Here is a 27,453-nt window from a genome sequence, read left to right on the forward strand (position 1 = left end):
TTCTGAGATGGCACTAGAAACCAGTCAGAGACAGCTGGGAACAGGTGCTCGTGTCATTAGTATGATAATATAATGCTATATTCCATGTATAGCAGCTATGGTTGTGATCTTTTTATGCCAAAAAATGCCTTCAACTTGCCATTCTTATATGGAGATTAGAGAAGCAGCTGGCATTTCAAGTCCCATACACGTCAGTTTTTTACTTGTTACAGTGAAGTAGCGTAGCCATTTCTCCTACTTCTTTTACCTAACTTGTACTTTTGGAAATATTGAAAGGCTTGAGGGCATTGACAAAAACTGCTTTCCAACATGAAAAGCAAAGAAGTATATTTCCCTATATGAAATAAACCACTGACAGTTCTGAAATTATAGTACATTTGATGCTCCTATAACGTATATTTAACTCCTACAATTATATTTATGTGAAGTTTTTGTTTCATACTACGTAAAGAATTGTCACCGGGTGTCAAGTGGATGCGAGTTCTCAAATTTGATGTGAATGACACGAATCTTGCGGTCAGCCTTAAAAATATTGTTTCTCTCTTGCCACACTTGGGAGAGAAAACAACATATATAGGAGTACCTCTATTGTACATACTAGTACTTTTACTTTCGCGGTCTAGCGCCGTGAGAGATTGTCAGGTGTGCTGAGAAAGCGAAGATAATAAGTAGCTGCACACTTATTCAGAAATACTACAGGGCAGTCGATCGATACAAATGTCAGAGTTTCGATCCACTACTCTGAACATCACAAATTGGAGTCTCATTGAAATCAATCTTTTATCTCAACCACTACCCCTGAGTTTGGAAAAATGGACAGACAAAAAGATACCGCTCTTGTGACAGTAAATATATATAATATACGGTTTTGGTTTATTTTAGTTATATCCAATAATTTTATTTTTCCACAGAGCCAGCTGTCTAGGATAAAAGTGAAAAACCTCCTTAAATTGACATTGAAGGTATGCGCTTTCCTTAACTTAAATTTTATTGTGATCATAAACAATTAGCCAAGTGAAAGTGATAAAAACGAAAAATTTGGCGATACAGATCAATATACCACAGTTGCTGTACAGGCAAATTAAAAATATAGATTCAGTTTTTCCTATTTGAAGGGCTAAAGGGGTGAGTTTAGGAAAATCTTGACTTGTTTGGGATGATCTTAGAACAGATTAGATAATTTACATGTATTCTACTGTTTGTATAACTTACAATCCCTATAACGTAAACATTATCAGAAAGGATTATTTACATTGCAGGAGCGCCTACTGCACAAATCGACCACTGGGCAAACAATGGGTGATTTAGAGGTCCTTTCTTTGTACGAAGTAAACAAGACAAAAGAGTGTGTCCATCTTAGTCACAATTGCAACACAACATGTCTCACCGAGATTGATAAGCTCGAGGCATACAGTTTACATATACACCAATGATACAAGGAATACTGAAAAGTGTACCACTAGCAGATCTCGGGCTAAGCCACAGCATGGATTAGAAAAATCATACATGGCACAGGGCACTGTTAAATTTTAAGCACGCCGAGTGATTGGCCAAGGGATATTCTTACTGCATCTGTCAGGCATTGTGAGAGTTGTCACTCCTTAGCTCGTTTCATCATAATAATGTGTGGTTATTGTTTTTACTATCTCTTTCAGCGACCGAAATTCAAATCTTTTAAACGTGATTACAAAAGAGAAGCAGCTTGTGAGTTTCAGTAAAACTGCCTTTTAAGTGAAAGACTGATTTTTACTTTTGATATGGGGGCAGGCTAGGCTATTCATGGCTAACTTGTGCTGGGAAATGACAGATGCTGAGCCGGTACCAAAAGTATTCCAAAAACAGTAGCCAGTCAGGTGGCGTATTCAATAGTTCCGTGGCAAGCAGGCGGCTCTTAATATTCCAGAAGTATAACATTTACCATACAGTGATAGTGTAGCAGTACCTGCAGTGTCAAAGCGATAAGCTGGGCTGACAAGCTGATCATGTTTCCATAGGGCGCTATGGTAGAGTGATGGTTGTGCGATACCTAAGCCAAGGTTGTATCTTTAAGAAAAGAAAAACCTCTGGGCCCAGACAGACAGTCTGGGCTAAGACAGTTTCCATGGTGCAAAAACATCATGTCACACAGTACAATCATATTTTTAGTTAATATTCACAAGAGGACAGTAAAATGTTACAGATACTGCAGCCTTTGCGTCAGTCTAAACAAGCTTTTAGCTTAGGTTACTTTCAGACTCCTTATGCGGATACCAGAAGGATGAGTTTGTGGACATAAAGAAAAGTATTTCTCATAAAGTGGGGTGCGTGATAAGTATACATTTAGTTGCATGCATGGCAATAAACTTGAAATATTCCTATCCATGCCACTCCCATTACCATGTCACTCACAGTGATTATTTTATCGACAACCACGATTAGATAAAATAATTTTTTTTTATCATAAACAGCCTGTTTGTTATGAGGCGATCATTCCAGCATTTTAGTTTATAAACATGAAACTATTTATAAAGATCTCAGGCTACGGTTTTGTATGATGCATTGACATGTATATACTTATCCGCTGTCAAGAGACTCTACCTGACTGACTTATAACCATAGACCTATTACCTATACAGTATATATACATATATATACTGTATATATACATATATATATACTGTATATATACATATATATACTGTATATATACATATATATACTGTATATATACATATATATATACTGTATATATACATATATATATATATATATATATATATATATATATACAGTCAAACATGGATAACTCACCCACGGATAGCTCGAACACATGGTTAATTCGAACGGTTTCTTTGGTCCGTTCCCACGTAATGATAAATTGCTATAGATAACTCGAACTCAACACTGTTAATTCGAACTGTTTTTTTGCCCAACGGCTACCGAAACGGTTGTTATAGCTTTAGAAAATCACTTTATTCAAAGCCATAGAGGTAAACCTCATCTTTCCGTAATTCATAAGCGTTGTTATTACCACCATCGGCAAAATATTTTTGTCAACGACTTTTCTAAAGGTTTGGTCAAATTTGATTTATACTGCTACACGATGAATAGCACGGGCTTGCCGGGTCACGCGCGCAAGGATTTTCGCCACGCACATACAAAACAAAAACAGCGTGTTGTTTTGTATGTGCGTGGCGAAAATCCTTGAGTGCGTGACCCGGCTAGCCCGTGACGAATAGTTTTCCGACGTTGATTCCGTGTTGAACCAACGTCGGAATGTTGAATGTTTAAAACGTCTTAAAAATTGTTGTAATTAAACGTCTTAGCTTGTCTTAGCTAAAAAACTATTCATCGTTTGACCTAAACACAGAATACGTGTGTACATTCAATAAGTATCCATTCAAAAAGCGTGAGTGATATACAATGTACCGTAAAACCTCGTAAAACTTTTAATTGAACTGCCTCGGAGTGTTGCTCTTAACAAATCCCAGGTAAAGTAAGGTAATCTTGACATAAACTTCAAGAAAAATCGGCAAAATTGATCGTGGGTAAAACGCTCAAAAGAAAAAGATGTCTTTTCTTTTGAGCATTTCAACAACGATCAAGTTTTGCCAATGTCAATCTAAAAAATGTCCTGGCAATAACATCACCTCAAACAACAAACCAATCTCAAGTGATAGAAAAATCTCTATACTTTTTGATAAAAACGTTTTAAACTTTACATTAGAAGCATTTAATTTGAAACAAGCCATTTGTGCCTTTGATTTATATTATAGTTTGCATATGTACATGTATCTACTAATAAATAAGTAAATACATGGACTTGTGACAGTGCTCTGATAACTTGAACGCTCTGATAATTCGAACACTTTTGCTCGGTCCCGTGAAGTTCGAGTTATCCATGTTTGACTGTATATATATATACTAGCTGCATTACCCGTCTACAGGAGCAGATTCACGGGCAGCATAAGGTTTATTGAGAGTTGGCTTTCATACCGTAAAACAACTCAAAATATGCAGTTACATCTTCCTCTCTCCATCTCTCCATCTCTCCATCTCTCCCTCTTTCCACTCTCTCCCTCTCTCCCTCCCTCTTCTCCCTCTTTCTCTCCCTCTCTCCTCCTCGCTCTCCCTCTCTCTCTCCCTCTTTCCCCTCTCTCCCCTCTCTCCTCTCCCTCTCTCCCCCCTCTCTCTCTCTCCCTCCCTCTTTCTCTCCCTCTCTCTCTCCCTCTCTCTCCCCCCCTCTCCTCCTCGCTCTCCCTCTCTCTCCTTCTTTCCCCTCTCTCCGTCTCTCCCCTCTCTCTCTCCCTCCCTCTCCCTCCCCCCTCTCCTCCTCGCTCTCCCCTTCTCTCCCTCTCTCTCTCCCCTCTCTCCCTCCCTCTTTCTCTCCCCTTGTCTCCCTTTCTCTCCCTCTTTCCCCTCTCTCTCCTCTCCCTCTCTCCCCCCTTTCTCTCCCTCCCTCTTCTCCCTCTTTCTCTCCCTCTCTCTCCCCCCTCTCCTCTCTCTCCCTCTCTCTCTCTCCCTCCCTCTTCCCCCCTCTCTCTCTCTCTCTCCCTCTCCTCCTTGCTCTCCCTCTCTCTCTCTCCCTCTCTCTCCCTCCCTCTTTCTCTCCCTCTCTCTCTCTCCCCCCCTCTCCTCCTCGCTCTCTCCTTCTCTTCCTCTTCCCCCTCTCTCCCTCCCTCTTCCCCTCTCCCTCTCTCCCCCCTCTCCTCCTCGCTCTCCCTCTCTCTTTCCTTCTCGCCCTCTCTCTCTCCCCCCTCTCTCCCTCTCTCTCTCTCCCTCTCTCTCTCTCCCTTAGTTCAACACAACACATGCGGATAGACAACATTTTTGGTTTTTCTGTCGGGCGTATGAAGAAACAGTTTTCGGCGTGTGCCTACTTTTGAGCAGGCGACGTATAGCTGGTCATGGCTGATGCAGGGTGACAGTAAGTCGATAGCAGCTGCTCTCTTTCTTTTCACAATAGCGTATCGCAACCCTCGGAGTACTCGTGAAAGTTCTGTAATAGTAAGTTACAGTAGGCCTACTCGTAGCTGGAAAAAAAATTAGTAACTCAGCTGCTGAAGGAAATGAACATGACCCACTATCACGAACAGCGGCAAATCCAACGTTATTAAGTAGTGGAAATGTGGCAATTCATAGACAATACAACGTCATATAAGAAACGCTTACCTTTTTGATGTGGAAATTTAGTATGTGAAAAATGCGTTTTTCCAGTGGCTCCAAGAAACAAACGTTTACGTGACCTTCTCGGTACACGTTGGCAGTAAATATTAATTGCATGTAAATAACTACTCGTTAATTTATTTTATTTAATGAATAGTACATTTGTATAGCTGTATAGGCACCTTTGTATAGGCCGCAGAAGTCAGGAAAGATGTTTTTAACGCGACAGAAAATTTGCCGTTTAAAAAGCGTGCTAACCGGGGATTTCGGTTAATACGCTCGAGCAGTGAAAGAAAAACAACAGAATCGCCACACCTTTATATAAGCCGCTTGGCTCAAATCGTCAGAGAAAAGTAGCAGCTAATAGTCCATATTACGAAATTACGATAATTAGTACTCATATTAATTTGGTTGGCTTCGTTCGACCGAATGGAAAAAGAAAGACCGCTCTATAATTTATTTACCGTTACTACACATATTAATTCAGTTCGCTTCGTACGACCGAAATTCGTACGACGATAAAAGAAAAGACCGCTCTATAAAGCGGACAGACAGATAGACAGATAGACAACGATTGCCGTTTATATAGTAGATATATATATATATATATATATACAGTTCATATATATGTATAGTTAATAGGTCTATGGTTATAACGTTCCAAATCCGTCTCAATGAAGATAAAAACTACCATAATTTCCTATAATAGTGACGGGTACATAGTTGAAATCCTCCCCCTCCTGTGCACCCAATCACGTATCTCCTACGCAAAAAGATTCCGTAAGAACCCTAATGATTGGTTTACACTTATTGTAATTATATCAGTGGTTGAATAATGTTGCTGCCAGCAACGCCAGGATCTATTCCTTTTATGGTAATACAAAAGTTTTTTATGATGACTTCTGAGTTTTAACAGCAACTAAGTACTGGTCCCTGAATAGGCTGCAAGCACTGGTAAGGAGCACACCAGATTATTAGAAATAGGAGCCTACACTCAGTGAACCACTGTGAGTCGCTAGCAATGACGGCGAGTGTTGAACACTGTTTAAATTTGTTGCATGCGAGCCACAGACAAAACCTTCCCAAAATGCACTGAATGTGTGAAGGTCAGTATGATATTGCACCGGAGTATCGTCGCTGATATGGGAACCACACTTTTCTTCTGTTGTGATTTTCTGTAGAGATTTTGTATAGAATTTTGATTTTCTGCAGCAATGAAATCCCCGACAGCATTGCTATGTGTACTAACTGCAAAATGTTTCGCTGCTGCAAAACTGCAGCTAGGGTATCACTGCCAATATGGGAAACCACACCTTAAGACTGCCTATAACAATAGGTTAAAAGCACCATTTATGGGAGTCAAGGTCATTACAGCTGTTGCCATAATGACTAATTCACGACCAGAACTTATAGCCACTTTACATAAGGAGTCCATAGCATGCATAGGCCGAATCCGGAGATAGTTCATGAGTGGCTGCTATTTACACTGCCACAAACAGACATTGATAAGTACTACATGCTATCTAGACCAGCTACACTACCAAGCTGAGCAGAGCTTGTCGAATCATAAGTAAATACTAGAAAAGGTATGTAAAAGTTGGCTTTCTCTTTCCGTCTGTTGCCAGTTGGGTTGTCAAGGTTATATATATGTTATGACATATTCTCCACGGTTATTGACTGACAGCGAGTTTAATAAGTGATGACTGTGTGATAACGACCGACCGCGAAACTCACTACTGCAGTAGAATATGGCTCAGGCGGCTGCTCTCTAAAGACTGGTTCACACTATATCCAATATACACTTCACACTATATTGAATTATTGATGCCACAATACTTGGTGATCGTCTGTAATAACAATGATCACACCACTATCACAAACCTATCCGCGTTAGCATCAGCAAATACTCTGTGGCGCAGTGTTCTCACTTTTCTTTTTAACTTTTCTTGAAGGACCACATACTCAAATCAAATACCAGTCCTGCAGCAACTACCATAAGTGGAAATAAATAGATCGCGATATCCGTGACAGTGAATTACCATCGCCGAAATGGTGCACATTGTATAAGCTGTCGTTGATGTTTGGCGAGCTATCGGGAAAGTTTGACAACTGCAAACTGCCAGACGTACCCCGCTGCTTGGTCGGCGCTATAGATTTACAGGGCACATAGTTATACCAGAAGGACAACGCTGACATACGGCAATATCCTGTGAACCAGCCTTTAGAGAGGAGCTCTAGTGGCTCGCAGCAAAAGTGAAATTTTTACAACCGCACAACTATTGTCAATGCAGCTCGCGATCATATATAAAGCTTTTTTCTAACTGAACATCGCTCAAATTACATTGTCGGTTATCCGACATGTCTATTATAGGCATGCTTATAGCAACATAACATCGTTCTATCACCACTATATTCAAGATAGTGATGATAAAACTGTGTATGCAAATAATATATCATCTCGGCACTCACACAAAATCACAGCGAATAATGGTCACCATCTTGGATTTGTTTGGAAATAAAAAATTTTTCGCTCATAGCCTTAAATTTAATTTATTTTTTAGCGATGGTAGGTACGACCTTTGTGACAGATCGGGCCACCATACTGTCAGTACCATCCAGTATACCAAAAATATTATTTTTCAAATATCTTCATGACATCTGTCCGTTTTTAAGTGGCAGACACTTTCTTTTACCTATAGCCCTGTTGTATAATTAGTACGTACTGTTGGATTATCAAATCCAGAAAAATTCAAATAGCCGGAGCAAGTCCACAGGTTTGAGAAAATTATTACAATTATTTCAATATTTACTATAATAAAAGCCATAGGCCTATCCGTCCGAAATCATGCTAAGAGCACCAGGAAAAAGGTTGCACCCCACTGTAATCGAACCTAGATATTCGAATTAACAGTCAAGCGTACTACCTAGTAGTTAGGAATAACTTCCTGGTGGAAAAGTTAACAATAAGCAACAGGGCAATACGCAAGAATAATTGTCAAAGCAGTTAGCTGGCTGACAATCTCTGGGGCCAACTAAATTGCTCACTACCATAAGCTATAGGCTATGGCTGCGTCCTTTCCTATCGTTTGAGGCTTTTGGAAAATGGCGTATACGATAGCCTAATAAAAATAGTTAACAGCTGTTATGAAAAGAATTGCAGTGTCTCGTTATAGTATCTCATTTCTCAGGTGTCACTACGAAATTCAAGTCTATTAATGCAAATTATGAGTGTGTAACTTTTTATTGGCATTGGCAATCCTCGACAATATGATGTTTTTCACTACCTTCTAAAAAAGGAACAGACAGAAATTAAAAAATAGTAAGTGCGTTGAACAGATATGTTTTAAAAGTTGGTAATCTATTAGTATCCCAGAAGAGTCAGGGTAGCGAATTGTAGGTTGTACCCTAGGACACTTATATTTCGCTAGTACCGTAGGCCTATTTAGTGTCGTGAGTAGCATACAGACTAAAACTTCGCTGCAACTTAATTTCGCAGCTCTGATGAGTGCCAAAATATAGTGATGTGAGAATAAATGCAGTGGAACAAACATAATTAGATTTCTCAGGTCCAGTTCACTGGTCAGAAAAAAAAATTCAATTTGGGACTAGTTTGTAATTGTGAACCGCAGGTAGTATTGTGTGGCCGAGATCGATAATGCAATTTGATCGCTTGCTGCCATTGGTTTCTTGGACTATTAATGAACAAAGCTACTTAATTTCGTGTTTTCGCTCGTTCGTTATGATAGTTTAGTTTCGCTCATGATATTTTCGCGAGAGGATGACTCCGCGAAAACGCAAAAGTTAGATGAGGCGAATACATAAGTGTCCTAGGGTAGTAACAGAAAGTTCATAAACTGAAACAAATGATGGTGGATGTGGTATATTATCAACTCAAGCAATATTATATCGCTATCATTTTAATATTAAATATTAATTGAAATGTTGTTTGACCTTTCTTAAACTTGTTGAAACAGCACATGCAGAGCTTCTCAATTTATATGCACTAAAACGATGATGACGCCCACGTTTTGATTTTATACTAAATCCGCTTATATGAAACATTGCAGAGGCAGCAGCGAGTTTGTGTAGCAGTCAGTATAGAGGCAGCAGCGAGTTTGTGTAGCAGTCAGTATAGAGGCAGCAGCGAGTTTGTGTAGCAGTCAGTATAGAGGCAGCAGCGAGTTTGTGTAGCAGTCAGTATAGAGGCAGCAGCGAGTTTGTGTAGCAGTCAGTATAGAGGCAGCAGCGAGTTTGTATAGCAGTCAGTATAGAGGCAGCAGCTAGTTTGTGTAGCAGTCAGTATAGAGGCAGCAGCGAGTTTGTGTAGCAGTAAGTATAGAGGCAGCAGCGAGTTTGTGTAGCAGTCAGTATTAGAGGCAGCCGCGAGTTTGTGTAGCAGTCAGTATAGAGGCAGCAGCGAGTATGTGTAGCAGTCAGTATTAGAGAGAGCAGCGAGTTTGTGTAGCAGTCAGTATTAGAGGCAGCAGCGAGTTTGTGTAGCAGTAAGTATAGAGGCAGCAGCGAGTTTGTGTAGCAGTACGTATAGAGATACACCATTAGAAAGAGAGAACATAAAGAGCATCAAGTTTAAAATTGGTTGTAACACAAATTAAAATGCAAAAGAAGTCTTTAATATACAAAGTTTGCAATTCTAACATCACTCTTCCTTTAATACTGTCTGTAGGCATACTTTAAAAACACCCTATATTCATTTTAATTTAATTCGCAGGAATATATTAATGCCAATAACTGACCCATCGGTGTCTACATTGGTCAAACAAGACAAGACGGTCAGAGTGAAACATTTCGATTTCTATCATGCAGCATACATGTTTCCGGTGTTCACATTGATATCCACACCATTGTTCATACCGATGTAATGTTCACACCGAAGATCACACCAATGTCTACGCTAATGTCCACGCCGATGTTCATGCCGACGTTCACACCCACGTTCAGGCCGATGTTTAAACCAATTTTCACATCGGTGTCCATGCCAACTTTCACGCCAATGTCAAGGCCGATGTTCTCACCGATGTTCATACCACTGTTCGCACTGATGTTCACACAAACGTTCCCACTAGGTACCACTGCCTTGCCATACTGCAGCATTTAAATGGTGTCTGATGTGAACCAGGATTTACTGGTGAGCAAATTTCTGCGATACAAAACAAGCTAACAAACTGAATGCCTGCAGTCGCTTATTCTATTCACCTTCATTCCAGCTAACATGTTTATCTCTATACTCAGTATTGTTATGATATGATTCATTATACTTTGGAATGTTTCTTGTTGAGTGGTCAGCAAATCGTTTCAAATCCAACCTTTCCTGTGGTCAGGGGCATCACACTGCCAACACCAGCATAAGTAATTTCCTTAGCAGACACACAGATAGCTGGATGAGGTAAGAACATTTTCAATCTCAGAAGAAGCATTGTTCAGCTCTAACAGAATAACCAGATTAATAAAGTTATAAAAACTAGGAAGCACTCAGTGCAGCAAACGTTTACAGTAAACTGATCTACTTTATAGTGTAAGAAATTGAGGAATGTCATAGCTTTAAACTAGGAATACAGTTATCCTCCCTTGTCTCGGCTAATCAGAACAAGTGGCCCCAGAGGGAAATGAAAATCTGTGAACCAAAAACTAATAAAGTCACTTTTTTACTAGTCGTAAGCATCTACTTTTTCTTAGGTTCATTGAACAATGTTGAGGGTCAAGGTCGTGTAAGAAGCGGGATGAAATGTGTCACAAGCAGTTTGCACTTTAACATTTCAAAAAATGTAACAAGAAAATCAGTGAAGCGCAGGGACTGCTATCATAATGAAGCTCATGTAGAGATTTTACTGGACCAGAACATGAGAGTTTTATGTATTTTAGTGTTTTTATTGAACTTATTTTATTAAATTTTAAAGAATTTTTTCACAGAGCTGAGTAATGAAGCTTCAAAAACTGAACTGCGAAACAGCGAAAGATTATTGTACAAAAGGGCAAATTGAACAAGAACGCAGCTGAGTTGAGTCTCGCACAAGCCATTTAGTATACTTTAACAAAATGTGCATATGAGACATTCACAGATAACCCTGATCATGATCAGACAACTCCTGACCTCAATCATCGGTCGGAGAAGCGATAACCAGCTGGAAAGGTGGACACGGAGCAAATGAGTCATAACTCAACAAGAAACACTCCACAAAAGCTGAAATCTTTACCAAACTTAGAAACAAACAATTTTTGGCAAGCATTTTTGAAACAACAGTCAACTTGGCAAATCGACAGTGACGTTCTTTTAAACCACAGCTTAACGAATCTCCACTTTATTTTTACCTTCTCTCAACAAATAATTTCTCAACTAAACAAAGTGCACTACTCACAAATTTAGTTTGAGGAGACCAGAATTGAGATTTCTGTTCACGTCCAAAGGGGAAGCGCTTCCCTCCTTCGACTTGAATCCATTCCCATTTTGATCCTTCTCACGCGTGTTTGCTCGCCGTCGAAACAACGGGCTCTGATTCTGTTCATCGAGAGGTTGCAAAGGCATGGTAGCCGGCACTGACAGTTTGGCCATTGCTACCGACTAGCACACAGCAATGCAAGAACTAATGCCTTACAGCTGTTGCAGTAAGGTCAGTCTCTACTCGGTATCCTGCGGTGATCTAATTGCTCAACGAGTCACAGTGAGCACACGACTTCTCTTTTACGCGGCAGATTACCAACTAGCAGTAGTAGATAAGAATAAATTTGAGAATGACTCTCCTTAGCAGGCTCTATAATAGTAACTGTGCCGTTTTCATATACCATTGTGCATCGGTACGCATGATTTCATTTCCTCACCTACTTACAACAAGCTAACAAAAGCCACTTGGAAACTAAACAATTGCAAGTAGCCAATAGGCTGGAGTGCCTCCCTAACAGTAAGGCCTGGCAGTGCAATAGTTTTCTGAATCCTGAATTGAGTTCCATACACTATTCAGAGTGGTCCCCTTCTTCAGGGCAACGAACTGACATCTATGGCTTTCCGACTCGCAGAGAACCCGTGCTCAGTTTTATGAGCTTCACTCGATGTAGTAAAGGCTAATAGCATATCTTATAACAAATCTGACAGCAGACTATTTGGAAAAAACAAATGCATGCAAGTTTTACAGGACTGTTGCGCTTGTTTGAAGTGCCTTTTGATATTATGTCTGGCTGTCCTTTGTTCAAAATATTGTGTACTTTCCAACCAGTTATTCCAATACGCAGAGAAGATTGGAATTATTTAGCAACATTTGAACTAAATTTACAAATATAATAACTAGGATGAGCTCAAATCTAATAGACTTGTATCAGCCACAACACAGCAATGAACCGCCTAATACATAGCCCAAATACTGTAAGACTGGTAGGCAACAGACAGAGCTGAACACAAACTATAGGCTACAGTAGTAACTAACCTGTAAAAGAACATTTACAAATATTCATGCATATCATTATATTTAATTGTACAGTTAATCCTCAGTCATCAAAATTCACAGATCTAAAAAAAATTGGAATTTCGAGCGTATTCTAAAATATTTAAAGAATAGAGAAAGCATAATATTATTATGCTTTATTATTTATCTTGAGGTGTTGACTGATGTTCTAAAAAAAGAATCAAGGAGATTGACCAACCAGAAGCTGAGATATAGCCAGCCAAACACAGGTCTACCAAAAAACAAAAGTGTTTTGGTAATCATCAATATATGACGTATGAAATCGACTTGTGTGTCATTGGTCAATTAAGCCAACTAATGCGCTCTCCTATAACAATCACGGCGTTTTAATTGGTTTAATCCCTGGAAGAATAGAACAATCAAATTGGGCCTAACAATCATCGCTGCTAGAATTCCGAACCAGTCCCTCTGACGTGTAGATTAGTTTTAGCATAAAATAATTACACGCATCTATTATTTCGCAACATTTTGCTATCTTGCTAGTTCAGCTCAGTTTTGTTGTTCTCCTACTTAGCTTCCCTATTCAGACTCATCTTTAGCGTTGTTCAGATTTTTTAACTGTAGCTAATAAATAGAATCAATTAAATCAATCTCGGTTATCATTTGGAATTTTCTACAAATTATATTAGTTACATCATTTATTCTATACGCAGTTATATTATTATTTTGTATAATATGCATTATGAATATTATATAAATCATAAAAAATAATCATAGATAAGATAATAGATCAACAGAAAAAACAAAGCAAAAGTTATCGTTTTCTTTTCTTATAGCAAGAGCAGCACGGTCAAGTTAATCTTTTTAAGATTATGGCTGTAGTGAACTTCCAGTCTGTTAATAGTGACGATAATCATGAAAATCAACTGAATGCTGCAGTAGATACACAGTAGAAAAATGATGAAGGAACAAAAAGTCCCATTCCTATTTCTTATTCTAAACAAACTGCAATCGCGGATATCGCATATAGACTATACACGCGCCGTTAGTTGAACAGATGATCTTCGGAGCATATCCGGGGAGATCGAGTTAAAATTTGAAGCACAATAGTCAAAATCTGCTCTTCTGCTTTAAAAAATCATGGCGAGGGGTTGTGGGCAAATGCCTTTACCACACAATGTTTGGATGATTTTCCTGAGAAACCAGAGCTAGTATGTAAATTATTTACTATCGCGAGAAGCGTTTCACATCTCGTAGCCGAAACAATCATTATAAGTAACGGCGGTAAGGGTGCGCAACTCCGGCACATGACCATTAAGTCGATTTTATACGTCACAGTTTTCGGGATTTTCGAAGGGTTTTCCTCTGATTTTTTATTAGGTAGACCTGTGTTTGGCTGTCTATATCTCAGCTTCTAGGGAGTCAATCTCCTTGAGTCTTTTTTTAGAACATTAGTCAACACCTCAAGATAACTAATAAAGCATAATAATATTATGCTTTCTCTATTCTTTAACCTGAAATTAAATTCTTAAATTGAAAAATCGAAATTAAACAAATTATTCCAGATATTTTTGACCTGGATGCCACACAAAATTTGAAACTCAAACACCTTTCTCAATTTTTTCGACTTCTTTGCTTTGAATCGCAAACAAAAAATGCAAAGTTTGACAGAAGCTGAGGAACCCAGCAGACATAGCACAGTTGTCAACGGACACTCTCACGTGATGTTTCTAGTATTAACTGTTATATGCATAAGTGTTCGTTGTGGTTTACTGTATGTATTTTGTGTGTTTAGGTCATGTATATTATTTCCACCTTATATTAGAATCAAACTCAGAAGTTTTTACTACAATTTTTATGTCACACAAAAATCTAAAGGAAAAAGGCTGATGGATGAGCTACTACAGGTACAGAAATACATTCCCCGGCCTTCTCTTCTCCGCCAATAGAGTATCTTCGACAGACTCGGTATACTTAATGGAATGTTCAGTTTATGATGTAATCATATGTGAAATGCTTAAATAAATCATTTGTAGTCTTAGAACGTATTTAAATTATTTGCAATGAGAAAAACACATTCGCAAATTGAATAATTCATTTTTTGAACAACATAATTATGAGAAATTTATTGTAATCTATATAATATTCAGTTTATGACAATCAAATGCAAAAGTACTAAAATAATACATTCTATAGTCATATTAGAACATATTGTACAGGAAGCTAGATTCAGGCCAGTCTGCGGCTCAACCGAGTTGGAATCGGTCCTTCGTTTACTGCTCCCAACTCTATGCTAATTTGCAATAACTAGTGGTCATAGCTTCATGTGTGATATATTTATAGCCTATATATATATATATACATACTAGAAATTCCACTGTCATACAGCCCACGACCAAAGAGATGGCCAGAGATATTGGCAAAAAATAAAGGGTACTGATAGTTGAGAAATGCAATATTAGCAATCAAATGGCTCTGCAGTGCAATAGGATAACTGCAATGGTAGCTGTAATGTACTGGGTGTGGGTGTTATTATATACAACAATAAGCAATGATGAATGGAAAATATGTTTATATTTTCCCCCTGCAACAGGAGAAATGCAATATTGGCCAATATTAGAAGTAAAATGCACTGATATTCTTAGAATAATCAATTTTATTAATATAGTAATAATAGAAAACCAATACACAATTTTGTTTACATTTCAAAACGTCATAGGTAGCAATATCGAGAAGTTGTGGTATTTATATAGGTTTTTAGAAAATTTATTTAAAAAGTGTTTGGTCATGACAAACAACAACAATGAAAGGAAAATATTACACGTTTATATCTCTCCCTTGCAATAGGAGAAATGCAATGTTGGCCAATATTATAAGTAAAATGCACTGATATTATTAAAATAACCAATATTGTTAATATAGTAATACAGCAATAATAGAAAACCTATGAGCGTTAATGCGTCTCGAAGATTTCTGCAAACTGCAGCAAAATAAAAGCTGTTATAAAAGTGTTATAAAGCTGTAGGCCCAATTTACTGTAATGTATGTAATTCAACAACAATAAAGAAATATGTTTATTATAACTCTGAAATGCAAAATTAGAAGTAAAATGGCAAGCTACTGTGTACTATACACAGTTTGAAAGTTGGTTGCGTTGAATGTAGAATGGTTTTGATAAGCGATCTTTAACAGAAAGCGGGTAGGAGCATTCACTCGTATAAAAATGTAGCAAAATAAAAAATGTTCTCGTCATGAAGGGGCGTTGTAGTTTGGCCTTAGCTTGTACGTAAGTTGTAAAGAATTTCGGCTAACGTTTTAAATAATGAAACCTTCGGTGATTGGACAAAAAACATAGGCTGATAAACGGTGTACCACAATTTCGTACCTGTAAATCGGTCTACGCCTCAAACGGTCTACGTTTATTATAAAAACCTTCGAATAATATCGATTACAAGTAAACAGCACCATAGACCAATAGTTCTACAATCGGTCGCACAGCTTTATTGGCGTTTCAATTTTCGGTCTTATCTTTTATTAAACCGAGCTTTTCAAGCTTTTTGTGGCAATTTTCGTTCAAATAAATCTGTCTATGTGTGTATAATCCGATCAGATGGGTAAGTTTAAAGATAATACCGATAATTTACAAAGACTTGGTAACATATTTAAATAGGTTTAAATGTGTTCTGTATCGTTATGATACTTTAACGACTTTACATTCCGATGCTAAAATTTCTTGATGAAATTTCTAGCCAAGGGTTCGTCTCATTGTTGATGAATAATTTTCGTAAGTTGTGTGCACATGCATTTATCATAAAAACTCCCACACATCGCTCCGCTCGTTTGCTCGTGGGATAATACTCAAGTGAAGGACACAATGTGTATGTTTCCATGATGCGCAGTGCTTCGGAGTTGCGCTATCTCCGAATCATGGAAATGGCGTCTTCGCACTGCAATCACTGCGCACTGATCAGTGCGAAGCCAGTGCAACTTCGCAGCAAGGAAACAGCGACTGCGCAGTGGCTGCGCATAGCTCTCATGCCGTGGAGACGGATTCTTCGAGGGCCATAAACTAGTACAAAGGTTGTCCTGCTAATCTTGTTTTTTTACTATTCTTTCAATCTTCTTTCACCTAAATTTAATTATGGTCTGCATTCACGAGGATGACGAGGTGATTACTTTCCTGGACTTTTCGAAAAACAGGTGGCAAGTCCTAAATAAACATTTAAATAATATATTACTTAAAAATACTTATTAAAAATACATTACTATGTAAAAAATGTGTTAAGGTTTGTAAAACCTTGTGAATGTGTATTGTAAATAAAAGTATAATGACGACAGAATCATAAAAAGACCGTTTATGACGTTCGGTATCCGTGATCGATTCTATTTCTCCATCAGGCGATTCGATTTATACAATTTCTCTTCTCTGGCTAATTTGCGGTATTTGCTGAAAACCACTGCGCAGCATGGAAACGTATAATCCCCTTGACTTCGGAGGGGGCTGCTTCGCAGTACTGCGGACCATGGAAACATAGTGAATCATAGCTACTCTGAAATTCGTCGGCGGGCGTCGTCTTTTATATAAGTTCTTCGTCGTTAGACTCCGCCCCTTTTGGTTACAACACGACTGGCTGATGTTCGGCTGGTGGTGTACTCGGAGGGCATGTTCATTGTGTTCTGCTTGGCTAGCTAGCCTCGGTGGGGTTCTGCTTGGCTAGCTAGCCTCGGTGGGGTTCTGCTTGGCTAGCTAGCCTCGGTGGGGTTCTGCTTGGCTAGCTAGCCTCGGTGGGGTTCTGCTTGGCTAGCTAGCCTCGGTGGGGTTCTGCTTGGCTAGCTAGCCTCGGTGGGGTTCTGCTTGGCTAGCTAGCCTCGGTGGGGTTCTGCTTGGCTAGCTAGCCTCGGTGGGGTTCTGCTTGGCTAGCTAGCCTTGGCCAACATATGTATAAACTATTTTAATTAATTAAATTAGTCGCGATGGGAAAACCGTTTTGCAAATTCAATAATCCATTTTTTGAACAACCCTCGGAAATGAATTGATGTAAAAAATTGAGGTCAGACTATAATTCTTAAATGCTTGATGAGTTTGTATAAACTTCGTAGACATATTACTATCATGTTAAAATTGTTTAAATATTTCACTCTATTCTTCGGAAATAAATCACAAACAAATTGAAGCTGTTTTCAATGGTTCTTCAATTTTCAATGCTACTCACAAGTTCATTGTCCTATTTCAAAGAACTTGACTTTTTAACCAAATACAGTTGAATTCAGGAGTTATCATCTCTCCCTAAACGATTTGGCAACTGGATACCATGACTTACATCTGACTCTGACCCTTAATTGCTATTCATTGCTTGACTATGAGAACCTATTTAAATGTGTTCAATCCATCAGTCATCAAATAATTATGGTTACCCTAGCCAGTGCAGAGTGTGTTGCAAAAGCCCACAACTCCCACTATAGATGTTGTTGTCAAATGGAGCATGCGTAGTGTACAAAATCTATACTTTGACTGAAACACATTTAGAGATACAGCAAAGTAGCCACGAGACTTCGTGTCCTGTTAGTCAGTAAATCAACTTTTCAATCACCACATCATAGTTTTACTTGATAGGATTTAATTTACCGTCTGTTCTGTTATCAGCTGTCAGAGCACATTAATTGGATCGTGAATAATAACAGGAGGTACAACAGAAGCAGACAACAAATACTGCATACACTGATGTGCGATGCGAATTTCTCTGAAACGAATTTCATGTAAATTTTCTTATGGCTTATTTATAAAGAAGTAATGTTTATGGACATATCGCTGCCGAGTCAAATAGAATGTGAGTATGACAAGAAAGCTCCATTATTATACATGCAATATACACGCTGTGGTATGAAGCCTTAACCAACACTCATAATAACGATGCTTTATAATACAAATACTAAAATTATGCAATCATAACTACATTTGCATGAATTCAATAATTGCCACTTTTCAAAATAAAACCACTATTTCAAGGACATCTGAATGCGTAGAACAAATTAATTAGTCTAAAACAATTTTATTGTACAACACAAAACATCCCCGTGCAATGTTCAGTGGTAGAGCCAGCACAGCAACTCACCCATTCATGTTGCTGTAGCAGATCAAGAGATTAAAGAGGATTGACAACAGTAAAGTCACCGACAGCAACAATCACTTCAAGACAGCGAGCAGAAGGTCATGAGACAAGCTCCTAATAAAAGAGAGATACATTTTACAAAACAGAATAATAACTCATTGAGAAAAAGGAAATCAATAAAACAGTGCGATTGGTGAAGCTAATCTCTATCTAATTATTTGGATATGCAGTCTTCAAACATAGAAATACAATTACTTAAAGTTATCCAATATAGAAGCTGATTGAATCAATCAATTAAGAAAAAATAATATACAAATAAAATAATACATATAATATAAAAATACAATAAACTTATATTTCAGAAAATCAAGTAAAGATTTGAGACAGCGCCTATTGCTAGTGAACAAACAGTCAGCAGGCAGTCAACAAACTGTCAACAAATAGTCAGCAAACTGTTAAAAGTCAACAAACAGTTAACAGTCATCAAACAGTCAGCAAACAGTCAGCAAACAGTCAACAAACAGTCAGCAAACAGTCAACAAACAGTCAACAAACAGTCAGCAAACATCGGCTAATCAGGTTTTTGTCTAACAAAACTGTGAATGCAATCTTAACCTTATCGTCATATCGGTTATTGCTACATGGATGAATAAGTCAAAACCCTAATCTCTGTTACATCAGCTATCTCTGATACAACTTTTAGTAAAATATGTTTAAAGATGTAGTTGCGTCAAAAAAGTCAATTAGGACCCATAAAAGGCTAAAACATCAGCTACAAATTGATGCCATTTTTGTCTTTGTAGACCAACCCTGTCCAGAGATATATGCGTTTGAATGAGGCCCTCTTTTAAAAAGCTCACGTTCCAGCGGGTGCCTATTTCGTGACGTCACAAGCAAGGTATCTGAAACGAAACCACGGGCAATAAATATGAGGTCGATTCGTTAGTCAATCATGCGTGCGAAATTTTTATATAGGCCGTAATAAATGTTATCACTCGTAAAACGCGTTGTCTGTGATCTCGAAGATTCTCCTAATTAGATCTCATTACTCGTTACTGATTCAACGCGTTTCAACATTTACTAAGTTATACATAGTTTTAAAATGGCTTCAAGTTTGAGCGACCGCTACTCAGAGTTATCTGAGCAACTTTTAGTAAAAGATTAGAGTAGACAGCCTATGGCCAAAGCTGACAGGCATCAGCAGCGTTTTGCTGCAGAAGAAGACAGAATGGAGGTAAATTAACTTAGAGTCTTCTATACTTGAGTGAATGTAATATTTTTTATAGTCATAAATACATATACTAATTAATAAAATGATAATTCTTTGCTATCTCCAATCATTGTTTCATAGCTTATCTGCCGTTTTACCTAGCTATAATATTTTTTTCGAATTTTCTTTGGTAAATTAGAGTCATGATTACAAATTATTTTCACTCGTAGGAAGTGGGTAAAATCGATTGATCATTGCAAATCTTTAATTTCCAGAACCAAAGCTTCGAATCGTTGGCTTGGCGTACTTGCACCTTTATTAAATGTTTATTCGTTTTTAAAATTACACTCGCAATCTATTTAACTCCCAATTTGGAAGCTGTCAATAGATACGCTTTAAAATGACATATCTATGAATGACATATTTATTGCATCTACTTTGTTTACATTTACTTGTTTTACTGATTACAGAATGTTTATGTCGTCCCACCAGCCAAAGAAGCTTTGTCAGTGTGGAAACTGCCATAAAGGAGAAAACGAGACTTGAATGCATGCTGGATAAGCCATGTTTTGTTTGAGTTTGTTGCAGTAGATGAATTTGTCTTATTGTATCAGCTAATACTATGTGAGTGGCCACGACTTGATGAATATTTTTAATAAAAGCTTTATGCCGAGATGAAAATATTTTTGCTTGTAAAAATTATATAATAAAATAATATTGTTGAAGATAATGCAAAACATGATTTGCAGAATATTGTAGTGAATCGGATATGGTATATGGGTGTCCGCAGAACTGGAGAATGTGAGTTCAAATCCAGTTTGCAGCAGACTTCTCATCCTTAAAACTCTATCCCTGTCTATATTCTTTTCAAAGAGGTGGCTTGCTTATTTCGCTTATTTAGTATTCGGTAAGAATACTAGTAAGAAACTAGTACGTAGGCAATAGGTAATAGGCGACATAATGTGGGCGGGGCTTATGGGAGGCTGTATATCGTTTGTATGGGTAGCTGCAGAACTGTGCTGATACAAAGACCGCGTTCTACATAAGTGGCTTGACAGAATTACTGTAGACCAGTAGAATTGGTAGTCGGTACCCAAATGTTTACACAACATTTGGAGAAAGTGAGTAGAACAAATTTTCAATTTTCGTTATTTGAGGCCTTTTAAACATTCATAATAATGCATCTGTAGCAGGATTTAAAATTTTATTCTAGCCAACACGAGCAAATACAAAATAAGATATATGCCAATAGAGCCGCGTAAGACTAGACTTATCGCAAATACCCGATGTGAATACGAGAGATAGAGACAGGTTGCCAAACGCGTGACATCATTTTGGGCAAGTCTGGGCACGTTTTGGTGGCCTGAGCGTTTTTACGGCGATCAGATTTTTTCGGTTTTAATCTTCAAATATATTGGCAATGCGATCGCGTAACACAACAAACAACATATCAACTGATAGAGAAAAAAAAATGCTTTCTTTTAAGATCAACTTAAATTTGACGCAACTACATCTTTAAATATTTAATTGAAATAATTTGGTCAAGGATGATGTGAGACGCAATAAAATATGCTACATTGAATCACTTAACATTCCAAAAACAAGAAATGCCTTTTATTTTGTGTAACATATTCTGATCACACAAATGGCCTGTGGTCTGTAATTGAAGGTAATGCAAAATGCGTTTCCTGGATGTCCCGACTTTTCTTGAATGCATGTGTGCATTCTGGCTTGCTAATACCCCATCAAAGACATCCACAAATATCATCTTTCCACAGTTCTAATCGAGTAAGCTAGGTTTTTATGTACAGTGGTGTGCATAAACTTGGAATCACCAGTTAAATCTTCAAATATGTATGTTTATATGCTGTTGTCTAAGAAATTCTTTGGAGTTAAGTGCCTCAACCCCATCAATATATATATCATTTGAAAGGGAAAATTCTGAAGAACAAGATGATGCCAAATATTCGAAAATATTCTCAGATTTTTATCGCTGGGGGTGGATCTACCGAAAGGCAGACTTATTGCAGGCTATGAATGTTGTTAGTGAAAATTGATAAAATAGGATACAAACAAACTCTTTTATACAAATTGGTGGCCCTGAAAAGAGCTGTTGGGTTATTGTTGGTCTTCAGAAAGACTGGTAAGGTGTCTTGAGCTGAGCATTAGTATTTTATTGGCCAGCCTTTGTTCTTGATCACCATCTGACACCGTCGAGGCATGCTGTTTACCAACTTTCTGAGCTCTTCAGGAGTGATGATGTGATGCCAAGCATGAATAATCTTCTCTATGAGCTCCCGTTTTGTCTTTGGTTTATCTTTGCTGACTATCACACCAATACGCTGCCAAAGATTTTCAATGGTATTCAGGTCAGGGCTTTGTGCTGGCCAGTCTATTACCCTCACATTTCTTCTGGTCATCCACTCCTTGACTCTCTTGGCACAGTGGCAGGGTGCATTGTCATCCTGGTAGTACCAGGGTTGGTCGTTGCTGGTGAACAGGCTCCGAGCACTTGGAAGCATGACATCTTCCATGGTCTTGATGTATTTGTCTCCATTCATCATGCCTTCACAAATGGAGAGTCTTCCCACACCAAAAGCTGTCATGCAACCCCATACCATGACTCCAGTAGGGTGCTTGATGGTTGGTAGCGTACAAGCCGGGCTGTACTCCTCTCCAGGTCGTCTCCTCACATAAAAATTTCCAGAGTGGTTTTGGATGGTAAATGTTGACTCATCACTGAACAAGACCCTTTGCCATTGGGCTGTTGTCCAGAACCGTTTATCTTTAGCCCACTCTAGACGACGCTTTCGCTGTTTCTCAGAAACTAAGGCCTTGCGCCTTGCCTTGCAGCCTTTCAAACCATTTGCAAGCAGTCTTCTTCGCACTGTACTGGGGTGAATCTCAATATCTCTGTTGTCCTTGATCTCCTTACAAAGTTGAGTACTGTTCAGATGTCTGTCAGCGAGGAATCTTCGTACCAGGTACCGATCTTCACGGATAGTCGTCTTCTTGGGTCGTCCAGCAGAGTAGGTGGGTTTAAGACTGCCATTGGAGGTCCAAGTCTTGATTGCTATGTAGACTGCCTTCTGAGAACAACCACATCTTCTGCTGATCAGATTGATATATAATATCTGGCATGGCATCATAATTGGCGAGAAAGTAGAAAGCAAATGGAAGATCCATTCGATATAGAGTGAACAGAACAATGTGATTCCAAGTTTATGCACACCACTGTATGTATTATAGTGCCCGGCTTTTTTAGAAACCTATTTATGTATCTAACGCTAATTTTGGTTTGGCAAAACTTTATCACTACTTTCCAGGATTTTAACTAGTCATATTTTAGTGTTTAATTGGGCTTCCTATTTATTAATTATTTTTCAGTAAGTGCTACGACTCATATCTTGGACTACCTAATATCTGCCGTATTAGCCAGCATCCACCAATATCGACTGGCATCGGTCAGCTTTATCGTATATATGATAAAACTTATAAGGAAGCCATCATTTTAAATGAGCACAGAATTGGTAGTAGAGGTAGTCAGAGATTAACATCCAATATATATATAAAATTATACTGTTGTATCCCATGGTTTAGAAGCTATTTTATTTCATATCATCAATAAGAGAGCTTGTGCACAGTTGAATAGAAGTCAAGTAGTTTCATCTTCATTGTAGATATAAACAACAGCCAGTACCATTTAACTATAGTATGTAGATCAGTGGGTTTCCATTGATTTAGATAGCACAACTGTTAGAGCCCACATTACAATGTACCATATGATTTAATACATTTTTCTGCAAGTATTATTAGGAACAACAATGATAATTTGAGCCAGTACAATGAAATATGACAGAGTTTAATGATGATATACAAAAAGTAGCATGTGCACAGCCACAAATGAAACAATGATTAGAATAGATATGAGACTAAATGCCATTATTTCACCTGCAGTGCATAGGTACTTTGCTACAGTGCTGAACAAGCTTTAAGAAATGAAGAACATCAGGCCAAATATCATGCCACCTTATGAACATCTATAATTAGGCTACTTTAGTCATGACCAGCTGAATGCTCGGCATTTTCCGGATAGCAACTGAATCTTAGGAAAAGCTGGAAATAGTGAATGTTACGGCATTTTTGAAATTGAAACGGCACATTAGAAACTTACATATTTAAAAACAGGTAAAGGTAGCAAAAATATAATAGTAATTTATAAAAAGTGCACATTTAGCGTGTGTGATCACGAAAAGAATACAAAGTACGTATATGGTACGAGAAATTGGAATGATAAGAACGGCTTAGCCTTGTGCGTGTTTACAAACTTGCGGTTGCAACATTTGTCAGTTCAAATCCAGTACAAAGCGCATTGTTCATTCCTAGAATTTAGTCGCCAGAGCTGGGCACATGAATGACAAACTTTGATATTTATATCGATTAAGTCTGGTGTGAATACAACTACTAGATAGCGTCATATTAAACTTAGCAACTTTTATGTCTGTAATGCTGGCAAAAGCTATGAACAAACACCAGTCTCCCAAATGCTGATTCATTCTACGGCCAACTAAATTGTGAGATCTCTTTTACAATGGTTTAATTAAAATACAAAAGAACTCTGAAACCAGGACGTCTAAACGCTTCAAATAATGTCACAACGAACCTTATAACATTTTATTTACGATTAAACAAAGTTTTCCAAATCAGAATACCAAATAGAAATGTGCTTTGTGGATAGAGTGATGGGTTGAAACGCTCCACAACAAAATGGCACCACCATCTTCCAAAATTTTTTTACAGATTTAAATGTATTGTTTACAGATTTGTTATAAATAATTCAATAAGTAAAATGTAATAAATACAATTTTAATGTAATTATATTATAGATTGGTGGTTTTTAAACCTTCTGGTTATTTTATAAGCCACATGAAAGTCATGAAACACTATCAAACTGAAGACGCTCAATTCAATTTTTCGTAACTGTGTAGTTGCATGTGTGTGTTTCATTTCATCAATTAGTAAAAAAATACAACGTTTATCAAAAAATAAGTTACAATATTGAATACCATGAAACCTGTATTTGAATGTCACCTTTTTTGAAGGCTACCTCTATTTGAACGCCACTATAGGAAAGGGGTTGAAAATAGAGCGCCACTCTTTATTTGAAAACCACTAAAATTTGAAGGTGACCTACATTTGAACAACACTTTGACATTCATCACACTAATTAGTAATCAAAGGTACCTAATTAGGCATATTGTACTAAAAGACTAGCATGATTTCTACTTTGAGTATTGTGGGCTAATATTAAATGCACTGATCACGTATCAAACACGTGAATAAATACACCTAGATCCTGTTTACTACTCGATTGAGCCTACTACATTGAGGCTTTGACGCTCCTACCACATAGTTGTGTGTTGAATTTCCTCAGAGCACAACAAGAACGTACATATAAACTTTGGCAGACACGTGGAGCAGGCACAAATCAACAGATGCTAATTGTGAAGGGATGTGGGCTGACCAATGTTCTAGACGGCTCTGAGGATAATGAAATTCATCGTCTCAGGGCAGACGGCCTGATTAAGACTGGACCAGAATATCTTCAGCAAGCGCGAGCTAATGCTGGCATATTGCCAATAAAAATGACATTCAACTACATGTACATATTCGATGCTGATGAGCTGATGAGTTCTAGAGAATGACGAGGACTGTTGCAACAGCAATGTATCACTTGATTTTCTACAGTAAACATTTTTATTACTTACCAGTAATCACCATGTTATTTTGTATTATATGTCTTGTATCATATTTCTCGTATTATAATTGTATGTTAGTTATAATTTTATCATTCGTTATTTGGTAAATTATTTTTTGGTTAGAATTTTATGCTGGATGTTACGTTATCGTTTGTTGCTTGTTACATGAAATTTAACTTCCCAAACGCCTATGCAGCTGATTGAAAAATTGAACGTCACCCTTTTATTGATCAGCACCTCTAATTAAACGCCATCATCAAAGAAGTGTTGAAAAATAGAATGCAATGGCGTTTATAAAGGTTTTATGGTGAATGAAAAATAAATGAAGGCCTAACAGTAGCATATAAAGGTATGAATAGGCCCACATGCGCAGTAGCACTGCAGCTTGTCGAAGCACTGAGCCCACAGAAGTTGGCATATTTTGGCAATGAAGACAACATTTACCATTTCATCAAAATTGGAATAGTCGGTTTAATCAAGAGTGACCTGCTATTAATTAACTTATAACATATCTTTTGGCTACTCAGATATTTGAAGATGTGACCAACCAAACTATTGTATTTTAATTCAAGTACTCTGCAACTAACATTTTGCAACAACAAATCAGGCAAAAGGAGTGTTTATGCTAAAACCAATTTGTCAGCTTTTTTTGCATTAACTTTAGGCCTACTGTTCACCATCTCTGATCAGAAAGTAGAAAATTTGGCGTGTCACATCAGAGCAATAACTATAAAGCCTATATTCTGCATTGCAATTGTCTGTTACGCTTATCGTTGTATTGTTTGACAGCCTAGATTTATGGGAAGAACATGTTTCGAAATGTGATGATGGAGTAGTGAAATGATTTAAAAGTGGACCACAAACACTCTGAAAAAGACTAATGGTTGTGAACCCTAATTCACAAAAAAAGCTTCATTACGTATACAAAATATACGTGAATTTAAAGAGACAATACATCCTGCATACGCACTACAAGCAGGAAGACAGATCCCCAAGTATGATTAGGCCACTGATATATTGTTGTAGACGTGTTGTAGTTATTCGCATCATATTAATCAAAACAATAATAATACAGCCCTTTGCGATGGCTAAATGGTGTCGTAGCTAGTGGTTGTAAGATGCAACATTTTTCGGGTTGCCCCAAATTCATCTATTACCTGCTGTTCAAGCTATTTTGTCGTCAGACACTTTTAATTACAAAACATATTCATATAACCTTGTGTTGTCATTCGTTGTCGAAAATCGTTGCAGCAAAATTTGTGATGACAGAAAATTACCTAAATAAAAGCGAAGTGATATTCCTCCGGAAGTACATTGTTTTACCGATATACTCTGAGGCTTCGATTAGATTTACAAACGCTCGGTATAAATGGGAGACCCGTTAAATCCTTTTATGTTTTGGATCTCGGCTAAGCTAGTGTCGCCTCTTTATCATTTATCTTTATAGATCCGTATACAGACTCAATTAATGAACGTATTTGGTCTGTAGGTGTAGCTCATCCTCCCTCACTCTTAGGCTATAGCGTAGGTCGAAGGCGATGACGCTGTTTTACTAAGGTAGCGGCCCCAGCAGTTCTTAAAACACGACTAGTTTATTTAGTCGGTCCACTTATTGTAGTCAAAAAACCATACGACGCGCGGGTAAAGAAAAAATTACACGCCTGTATGTTTAGGCATATGTACATGTATATCGAAAGTAACTGCCATTTTGAGAATTGTTGTTTGCATGTACGTTATTACACGGTTCACTTATTCTAACTCATTAAATTATCCGATGTGCAGTAAACAAGCATCAATGTAGGCATACCTGTACGAAG

At 37.8% G+C, this 27,453-nt stretch overlaps 1 protein-coding gene across 4 annotated transcripts in view; it reads right to left on the reverse strand.

The window, feature by feature from the left end:
* The window catches only part of LOC137406530 (LIM and senescent cell antigen-like-containing domain protein 1), a 40,440-nt gene extending 13,386 nt beyond the window's left edge, over nt 1-27,054 (reverse strand). For 2 of the 4 annotated variants that reach the window (XM_068093119.1, XM_068093118.1), the window contains exon 1: nt 11,520-11,911. In XM_068093119.1, the coding sequence (XP_067949220.1) occupies nt 11,520-11,713 (194 nt within the window). In that variant the 5' untranslated portion in view covers nt 11,714-11,911. Of the gene's footprint in view, nt 1-11,519; nt 11,912-18,670; nt 18,782-26,793 lie in introns of those variants that run through there. The other 2 variants (XM_068093120.1, XM_068093121.1) reach the window with 2 other exon arrangements.
* Between the last annotated feature and the right edge of the window lie 399 nt (nt 27,055-27,453).

Source organism: Watersipora subatra, chromosome 10, assembly GCF_963576615.1.
Source record: "Watersipora subatra chromosome 10, tzWatSuba1.1, whole genome shotgun sequence".
NCBI lineage: Eukaryota > Metazoa > Bryozoa > Gymnolaemata > Cheilostomatida > Watersiporidae > Watersipora > Watersipora subatra.